Raw genomic sequence first — 10,163 nt, 5'->3', positions numbered from 1 at the left:
GAATGTGACTGGCACACGGGGGAATGTGACTGGCACACGGGGGAATGTGACTGGCACACGGGGGAATGTGACTGGCTTAGACAGGAGTGTGGAAGAGGACACACTTGTCTTGGCCCTCTACTCCTCAGATCATTGGTTATAAAGAAGTAATGGCAAAAGGACATGATGCATTCTCTCTTGAGGAGGACTGAGGAAGAAGGAGGCCTCACTCGGACCAATCGTCATCGTCCAACTCCGAGGAGTCGTCTTCGCTGTCGCTGCACTCCACAGCAATACGGCGAGACAAGATGGCCGCTACGTCGTTGCCATAGTTATCCTTCTTCTCCTGCTCTTTCTGTTCCTCCACTTTACGAAGGTTAAAACCTGCAAGAGAGCGGGGGGGGGGGGGGGTTTAGGGTGTGTTTGTGTTTGTGTGTACTGGTATCTATCTATGTGTGTGTGTGTGTGTGTGTGTGTGTGTCGTACCTTGCCGGATAGCTGACAGCAAGTCATTGTGAGCGTCAGCGGGGGCTTCTGGCTGAACCTGGGTGGGTTTGAGAGGAGGGGGAGCCCCAATGGAGAAGGAGGGAGGGGGGAGGCCAGAAGAGGGGGGAGGAGGGCCTGGGGGAGGCGGGGGGAGGAGGAGGAGGGGCGCCACCACCCTGGGGGAGAGAGGGGGGAGGAGGTGGAGAGATGGTGGTCTGGGAGAGAGGAGAAGGTGGGGCAGGGGGGGAGGGATAGGCAGAGGAGAAGAGAGGAGGGGGAGCAGGGGGGGAGGAGTCAAATCCAGAGGGGGGAGGGGGAGGGATCCCCAAGCCAGAAGGGGGAGGGGGAGGGGGGGCAGGGGGAGGGGCCAGGTTGGGCCGGGAGCCACTGGAAACAGAAGAGGTCATGGGAGGGGCTGGAGGAGGGTGTGTGGGGCTCAGAACGCTGGTGCGCTTCTGGGATGGTGCTCCGTACTGTCCGTCATACCTGCCAATGAGAGCGCACGGGATGGATTAGGAACAGGGCACGGGATGGATTAGGAACAGGGCACGGGATGGATTAGGAACAGGGCACGGGGTTCTCCAAAATGCTCTGTATCCAAACAATTCTGACCACTGGAGATGAAGGGTGTTGACTGGCGAGTAGACGCTAATGTTAGCAATGCTAAATTAGCATAAAATGTGTAAAAACTACAGTATTTGGTCAATTATGAGGTGCAAACACTGTTCCCCTCCATCCTCTACTTACGTCATGTCTGGGGGTGGAGGGGGCAGGAAGTCATCGGGAGCGGGGGGAGGGAGGGGGGAGCCGGGATCGAAGGCATACGACCCTGTACTCTGGTCTAAACCATCAGGGGAATAACAGCCTTCTCCTGAACCAATACTGCCATTCAGACCCTCAAGAGATTCTCTACACACCAAGATACACGAGGCACAGACAACAACAAAACAAAAAACACACACACAAAAAAGAGAGTATTTTTCATCAATGACAAGACACCACAATTAAACTGTTTAAAACCATTATAGAGGACCACCCTCTCCCCTACAGACTCAGAACCTCCCTCCATATTCTCTCTCTCTCTCCTTCTCCACTTCATATAGCCTCTCCCTCACCCTGTTCTCACTCCCTCACCCTGTTCTCACTCCCTCACCCTGTTCTCACTCCCTCACCCTGTTCTCACTCCCTCACCCTGTTCTCACTCCCTCACCCTGTTCTCACTCCCTCACCCTGTTCTCACTCCCTCACCCTGTTCTCATTCCCTCACCCTGTTCTCATTCCCTCACCCTGTTCTCATTCCCTCACCCTGTTCTCATTCCCTCACCCTGTTCTCATTCCCTCACCCTGTTCTCATTCCCTCACCCTGTTCTCATTCCCTCACCCTGTTCTCATTCCCTCACCCTGTTCTCACTCCCTCACCTTGTTCTCACTCCCTGTTCTCATTCCCTCACCCTGTTCTCATTCCCTCACCCTGTTCTCACTCCCTCACCTTGTTCTCACTCCCTCACCTTGTTCTCACTCCCTGTTCTCATTCCCTCACCCTGTTCTCATTCCCTCACCTTGTTCTCACTCCCTCACCTTGTTCTCACTCCCTCACCTTGTTCTCACTCCCTCACCTTGTTCTCACTCCCTCACCTTGTTCTCACTCCCTCACCTTGTTCTCACTCCCTCACCTTGTTCTCACTCACTGTTCTCATTCCCTCACCCTGTTCTCATTCCCTCACCTTGTTCTCACTCCCTCACCTTGTTCTCACTCCCTGTTCTCATTCCCTCACCCTGTTCTCATTCCCTCACCTTGTTCTCACTCCCTCACCTTGTTCTCACTCCCTCACCTTGTTCTCACTCCCTCACCTTGTTCTCACTCCCTCACCTTGTTCTCACTCCCTCACCTTGTTCTCACTCCCTCACCTTGTTCTCACTCACTGTTCTCATTCCCTCACCCTGTTCTCATTCCCTCACCTTGTTCTCACTCCCTGTTCTCACTCCCTCACCTTGTTCTCACTCCCTCACCTTGTTCTCACTCCCTCACCTTGTTCTCACTCCCTCACCTTGTTCTCACTCCCTCACCTTGTTCTCACTCCCCCACCTTGTTCTCACTCCCTCACCTTGTTCTCACTCCCCCACCTTGTTCTCACTCCCTCACCTTGTTCTCACTCCCCGTTCTCATTCTCTCTCCATCTCTCACCCCATGTCATTCTTGGGTACCACAAACTCTTCCCCCATCTTGCGTCGTTCCCACTCATCCTTTCTGGTCTTGATCTTTCTGGGATTCAGAGTCCGCATATTTTGATTGTCCTTCTTCTCCTTCTACTCAGACAGATAGAGAAAGAGAGGGGGGTGAGAAAGAGGGACAGAGAGAGAGGGGGGGGGGAGAGGGACAGAGAGGGGGGAGAAAGAGAGACAGAGAGAGAGGGGGGGGGGGGGGGAAGAGAGAGAGAGAGAGAGAGAGAGGCGGAAGGAGTCAAAAAGAAACAGAAAAGAGTGTTTAACTCTTTTTTAAGTACATTTCAATACTGTGTGTAAAGAAGAGGACGTACATTTCCCAACAGGCCAAAAACAAACTACTGTCGAATTAAAGTGTGTGTGTGTGTGTGTTACCCTGTGTTTGCGTCTCTCCTTCATGATGTCCTTGGTGTCCTGCAGCATCTTCTCCTTCCACAGGTCAAAGAAGTAAGACGGGTCGGTGTAGAACTTCAGAGCATCCTTCCCATCGTCCCTAATCATGACAACAGGCCAAATCAGTGTGTGTGTTTGTGTGTGTGTGTGTGTGTGGAGGGTCACTTAGGGCTCCCAACCCCCCCAAAAAAAGAGTACGAATAGTAGAATAGACAAGGTGAAAGTTCGTCACTGAATTAGGCATGTCAGCTAAACATTTTAGAATGGTAGTCTAGCCAGCTACAGTGCCTTCAGAAAGTACACTACATACACAAAAGTATGTGGACATCCCTTCAAAATGAGTGGATTTAGCTATTTCAGCCACACACGTTGCTGACCGGTGTATAAAATCGAGCATGCCGCCATGCAATCTCCATAGACAAACAATGGCAGTAAAATGGCCCTTACTGAAGAGCTCACTGACTTTCAATGTGGTAACGTCATAGGATGCCACCTTTCCAACAAGTCAGTTCTTTACATTTCTGCCCTGCTAGAGCTGCCCAACTGTAAGTGCTGAACGTCTAGGAGCAACAACGGCTCAGCAGTGAAGTGGTAGGCCACACAAGCTCACAGAACGGGACCGCCGAGTGCTGAAGAGCATCAACATTTTGTCCTTAGTGCCTCTGAAAGCAACGTCAGCACAAGCACTGTTAGTTGGGAGCTTCGTGGTTTTCCATTTATGCCGAGCAGCCTAAGATCAATGCCAACCTTGGCTGTAGGGGTGTAGAGCTCATCCCCACTGGACTCTGGAGCAGTGGAAACGCGTTCTCTGGAGTGATGAATGACACTTCACCATCTGGCAGTCGAATCTGGGTTTGGCGGATTCCAGGAGAACACTACCCGCCCCAATGCATAGTGCCAACTGTAATGTTTGGTGGAGGGGGAATAATGGTTCGGGCCCCTTAGTTCCAGTGAAGAGAAATCTTAACGCTACAGCACACAATGACATTCTAGACGATTATGTGCTTCCAACTTTGTGGCAACAGTTTGGGGAAGGCCCTTTCCTGTTTCAGCATGACAATACCCCCGTGCACAAAGTGAAGTCCATCCAGAAATGGTTTGTCGAGATCGGTGTGGAATAACTTGACTTGCCTGCACAGAGCCCTGAACTCAACCTCATCAAAGACCTTTGGGATGAATTGGACTCCGACTGTGAGCCAGGCCTCACATACATTTGGCCATGTAGTGACACAGACACATACATATATATACATATATAAAATGAACGGAAAAAGTTAGTGTGTTTGATACCATTCCATTCACCCCATTATTATGAGCCGTCCTCCCCTTAGCTGAGGTGTGTGTGTACCTGTACTGGCTGAGGTGTGTGTGTGTGTGTACCTGTACTGGCTGAGGTGTGTGTGTGTGTACCTGTACTGCTGAGGTGTGTGTGTGTGTACCTGTACTGGCTGAGGTGTGTGTGTGTGTACCTGTACTGGCTGAGGTGTGTGTGTGTGTACCTGTACTGGCTGAGGTGTGTGTGTGTGTACCTGTACTGGCTGAGGTGTGTGTGTGTGTACCTGTACTGGCTGAGGTGTGTGTGTGTGTACCTGTACTGGCTGAGGTGTGTGTTGTGTGTACCTGTACTGGCTGAGGTGTGTGTGTGTGTACCTGTACTGGCTGAGGTGTGTGTGTGTGTACCTGTACTGGCTGAGGTGTGTGTGTGTGTACCTGTACTGGCTGAGGTGTGTGTGTGTGTACCTGTACTGGCTGAGGTGTGTGTGTGTGTACCTGTACTGGCTGAGGTGTGTGTGTGTGTACCTGTACTGGCTGAGGTGTGTGTGTGTGTACCTGTACTGGCTGAGGTGTGTGTGTGTGTACCTGTACTGGCTGAGGTGTGTGTGTGTGTACCTGTACTGGCTGAGGTGTGTGTGTGTGTACCTGTACTGGCTGAGGTGTGTGTGTGTGTGTACCTGTACTGGCTGAGGTGTGTGTGTGTGTGTACCTGTACTGGCTGAGGTGTGTGTGTGTGTGTACCTGTACTGGCTGAGGTGTGTGTGTGTGTGTACCTGTACTGGCTGAGGTGTGTGTGTGTGTGTACCTGTACTGGCTGAGGTGTGTGTGTGTGTGTACCTGTACTGGCTGAGGTGTGTGTGTGTGTACCTGTACTGGCTGAGGTGTGTGTGTGTGTACCTGTACTGGCTGAGGTGTGTGTGTGTGTACCTGTACTGGCTGAGGTGTGTGTGTGTGTACCTGTACTGGCTGAGGTGTGTGTGTGTGTACCTGTACTGGCTGAGGTGTGTGTGTGTGTACCTGTACTGGCTGAGGTTGTTGAGTGGTGGAGGAGGATTGCAGGTCAGATAAGTCTCCTGTACAGGCAGTGGTAAAGAGGGTCTACAGAATAACTGCTGGTCCTGAGTCAGATTACTATGAAACGCTTTCTTCTGGGTGATGGCCTGCAGAGAGACTGGGAGAGAGGGATTGAGGGATATAGAGAAGGAGAGAAGGAGACAGAGAGAGTTAGGGTTAGTATTTGAGACAGAAGCAAACGGTATCTGTTGCATTACATCTACTGAATTGTGACTTGAATACTAAACACAGGGCTGTTGTTATGTTTACTGGGTCGTCCCAGTCAGGAACTGAAAAATCACGTTCAATTAAGATTCCACATAGTTTTTTAGTCGCTTAAACTGAGTCTGGGATACCACCCTGTGGTTTATAATGAGGGATGTGCATATTTCCCTTTCAAGACGGTAGGATACATATCTAGATACATGGGCTCCGATACGATCCTTTTTAGTTTGAAACGAATCGATGCGGTTCGATTCGTTCCTCGAATCGATGCGGTTCGATTCGTTCCTCGAATCGATGCGGTTCGATTCGTTCCTCGAATCGATGCGGTTCGATTCGTTCCTCGAATCGATGCGGTTCGATTCGTTCCTCGAATCGATGCGGTTCGATTCGTTCCTCGAATCGATGCGGTTCGATTCGTTCCTCGAATCGATGCGGTTCGATTCGAGGAACAAATCGATGCGGTTCGATTCGAGGAACGAATCGATGCGGTTCGATTCGAGGAACGAATCGATGCTGTTCGATTAGAGGAACGAATCGATGCGATTCGGTTCAATGCGAAAGTATTCGACGCACTAACATTTGTTGAAAAATCACATTTATTTTCCATCATAAACCAAATCTGCTGCTGATGGAGCTCATGAGCTGGGCCTCGCCGAGCTGGGGGGTGTGTGTGTGTGTAGGTATCTATAGTGTATGTGGGCACCAGACTGTTTCTCTTCTCCTCCCATAGGATCCCTGATGGCTAACGATAACATATCCTGACATAATGTAAACATGATACATTACCCTCTCACCCTCAGTGAGTGACATAATGTAAACATGATACATTACCCTCTCTCCCTCAGTGAGTGACATATCTTGACATAATGTAAACATGATACATTACCCTCTCTCCCTCAGTGAGTGACATATCTTGACATAATGTAAACATGATACATTACCCTCTCACCATCAGTGAGTGACATAATGTAAACATGATACATTACCCTCTCTCCCTCAGTGAGTGACATAATGTAAACATGATACATTACCCTCTCTCCCTCAGTGACATGTCCTGACATAATGTAAACATGATACATTACCCTCTCTCCCTCAGTGAGTGACATAATGTAAACATGATACATTACCCTCTCTCCCTCAGTGAGTGACATAATGTAAACATGATACATTACCCTCTCACCATCAGTGAAATGAATAAGTATATTTCAGAAATAAGAACCCATCAATATGTCTATAGTGTATGTGGGCACCTAAGCTTAGCCATATGGGAAATTGGGCACGGGACCCCCCCCTCCCCCGAACTGGAGACCGATGCACTCATATCTTAATCATTTGAACCGGGGACCGATGGACTCATATCTTAATCATTTGAACCGGGGACCGATGGACTCATATCTTAATCATTTGAACCGGAGACCGATGCACTCATATCTTAATCATTTGAACCGGGGACTGATCGTTACATCACTGTGTATAATGTCAGTCTCTTACCCTCCTCCTCTTTAGGGTCGAGCTGGGTGACTTTGACCTGTAGACGGTCCACTCTCTCACCCAGTGAGTTCACCCTGATAGCAAACGTCCCCGCCTGCACAAACAGCTCTCCAAACACATCCTCTGCATACTTACCTAAACAAACAAATGTATATTTATAGCCTACATACACACATGATGACATAACAAGACACACACAATCATACTACAATACACATACATTTCATTGCATTAAGCATTTCCCGAGGTATAAACTCACATCACACACAGAGAGACAGAAACTTACTGAGGCTGCCTAGCTGACGTATGATGTTGGCGAGGCTGATGTTGGTGACACACTCCAGCTCACTGCGGATGGTGCTGGGGAGCACCTGGCGGCACACATGGCGAGGCTCGATGTTCCTCGTCACCAACGGCATTTTGTGACGGGAGGGGGGCGGTGGGCTTCCCCTGGAGGAGGAGCGGGGGGGGGGGGGGGGGGGAGTGAGAAAGACAGACGGACTGGTCAGATAGAGAAGACTTTACTGGTCAGATAGAGAAGACTTTACTGGTCAGATAGAGAAGACTTTACTGGTCAGATAGAGAAGACATTACTGGTCAGATAGAGAAGACATTACTGGTCAGATAGAGAAGACTTTACTGGTCAGATAGAGAAGACTTTACTGGTCAGATAGAGAAGACATTACTGGTCAGATAGAGAAGACTTTACTGGTCAGATAGAGAAGACTTTACTGGTCAGATAGAGAAGACTTTACTGGTCAGATAGAGAAGACTTTACTGGTCAGATAGAGAAGACTTTACTGGTCAGATAGAGAAGACTTTACTGGTCAGATAGAGAAGACTTTACTGGTCAGATAGAGAAGACTTTACTGGTCAGATAGAGAAGACATTACTGGTCAGATAGAGAAGACATTACTGGTCAGATAGAGAAGACTTTACTGGTCAGATAGAAATGTGTTTTCTAGATCAGACATCCCACTGTGGGATTAAAAAAAAAATCATTTTTATTTCACCTTTATTTAACCAGGTAGGCTAGTTGAGAACAAGTTCTCATTTGCAACTGTGACCTGGCCAAGATAAGGCAAAGCAGTGTGACACAGACAACAACACAGAGTTACACATGGAATAAACAATAAACAAGCCAATAACACAGTAGAGAAAAGAAAGTCTATATACAGTGTGTGCAAAAGGCATGAGGAGGTAGGCAATAAATAGGCCATAGGAGCAAATAATTACAATTTAGCAGATTAACACTGGGATGATACATGAGCAGATGATGATGTGCAAGTAGAGATACTGGTGTGCAAAAGAGCAGAAAAGTAAATCAAATAAAAATAGTATGGGGATGAGGTAGGTAGATTGGGTGGGCTATTTACAGATGGACTATGTACAGCCGCAGCGATCGGTTAGCTGATGTTTAAAGTTGGTGAGGGAAATAAAAAAGTCACAAAGGGATGTGTCTTTGTGATGCAGATTAGAGACGCTCGATTTCTATCCGCCGTTTAAAAGAGAAACAAAGTTCCATTCTGTATAATAAAACACCATGTGACCGAGTAGCAGACAGACGACGAAAGCAGAACCAAAACCACAGCCTAGTTCTATTCTGGTCCTTCCCCTCTTCCCTTAACCCCTTTCAATGTGCATACATCTGAGAGGAGTGCAAACAATATGGAGGACTGGTGGTGGAGGATCAACACACACACATTTATAGATGGTAGGGACATGAATGGAACTCGACTCAATCAACCCCGGCACCATAATACTGTAATGTACCCAGTAGCCACACGGGGTCGCTCTAGTCAACACCAACTCCCATTAGAACAACCACAGCCCAAGTGAATTATCCTCGGCTTTTCCAGTGAACACTAATGTGCATTTGCTGTCTCGGCACTCTATAAAACACTTCTATGGAGTTAAAACAATTAGCCAAATGTCTAGCAGGGTACAGTAGCTACTATGGTCTTCTTGTTCGGTGCATTTCACTTGACAGGCAAGCTCATTTATCCCATTTGATTAATATTTACTGGTTGGTTACAAGCTTTGGGTATGACGTAAACAGACAAAAAAAAAACTTCCCTGACTAAAACAGAATGTTATGAAGCCAGATGTCCCATCGCCCAAACTATCTACCATACAGTTGAGTGCATCAGTGTAGCGACAATGGAGCGCGCCAGTGTGTCATGACTTTTACACTGACACAAAAGCAAGACAGCCTATCCCAACTCTGTACCTGACAAATAATTTATTTCTCAACATAAAAACTCATCTGAAAGGAGACCTGTTTTGAGTCCTAAACATAGTAACACACCCAGAAACTGCATTACAATAGTCACGGCGAGGGAAGTTGACATGAAACCTGGGCTCTCGGCCTTGTCAGTTTAGCAGGAAGTAAAATAGAAAGCGCCCCTCATTATGTCCGAAAATCGTCGGAGAAAACAATACTTCTATATTAACTTCAGAAAAACGCGCTAAATAAACACTGATCGCTTACCGTTAAACGGCCAATTGTAGAATCAGTCAAATTAGTCTTGTTTCTACTTTTCGGAGTCTTTCAGCAGCAACAAAAATGAAAGATTTACTGTAAACAGAGGGACTAAGGAGATCACAAAGAGAGGTCCCAAATTTGTGAACTTTTGATTGGACAAGGCTTCGACATTCCAGGCGCCGATTGGTTCCTCTCAATCTATGTCATCAGCGAGGACATGGCATTTTGGAAGTAACTCCACCAGTCTAGTCGTAAACATCTGTCCGCAGTTTGCGTAGCAGGGGTGGAGATATTAACGCACATTCCAGAGTATGCTCTCAGCGGGTTAGAACCAGGGGAGAATGACTGTCCCCTCCCATTGATCATTTTGAGTTGAAGGCCGACCGCAGTACTGCCGGCATTGTTTTTCGAAAACAGCATCGATCCCCCATTATAGTAGAATGGGGAAATGGCGATCTTCGTAGTCAATATTCGTGGATATAAATATTTTTTTCGAATACAGTTAATTTTACCAATAATTGCTTTTATTTCACCAAATGTGTGTCGTTGAACC

At 47.8% G+C, this 10,163-nt stretch overlaps 1 protein-coding gene across 1 annotated transcript in view; it reads right to left on the bottom strand.

Annotated features, from left to right (window-relative positions):
• Positions 1–9,873, bottom strand: part of LOC109880445 (wiskott-Aldrich syndrome protein family member 2-like) — an 11,017-nt gene extending 1,144 nt beyond the window's left edge. Inside the window, 10 exon segments of the mRNA XM_031789039.1 lie at positions 1–363; positions 466–616; positions 618–951; positions 1,213–1,374; positions 2,651–2,772; positions 3,064–3,181; positions 5,374–5,527; positions 7,126–7,260; positions 7,412–7,575; positions 9,617–9,873. The exon segment at positions 1–363 is cut by the window's left edge and continues 1,144 nt beyond it. Coding sequence (XP_031644899.1) covers positions 206–363; positions 466–616; positions 618–951; positions 1,213–1,374; positions 2,651–2,772; positions 3,064–3,181; positions 5,374–5,527; positions 7,126–7,260; positions 7,412–7,544 — 1,467 coding nt within the window. The 5' untranslated portion in view covers positions 7,545–7,575; positions 9,617–9,873 and the 3' untranslated portion in view covers positions 1–205.
• Positions 9,874–10,163: the final 290 nt, after the last annotated feature.

The sequence above is a fragment of the Oncorhynchus kisutch genome, linkage group LG14 (assembly GCF_002021735.2).
Source record: "Oncorhynchus kisutch isolate 150728-3 linkage group LG14, Okis_V2, whole genome shotgun sequence".
In the NCBI taxonomy this organism is placed as follows: Eukaryota; Metazoa; Chordata; class Actinopteri; order Salmoniformes; family Salmonidae; genus Oncorhynchus; species Oncorhynchus kisutch.
This window is presented reverse-complemented; position numbering and strand designations above follow the sequence as displayed.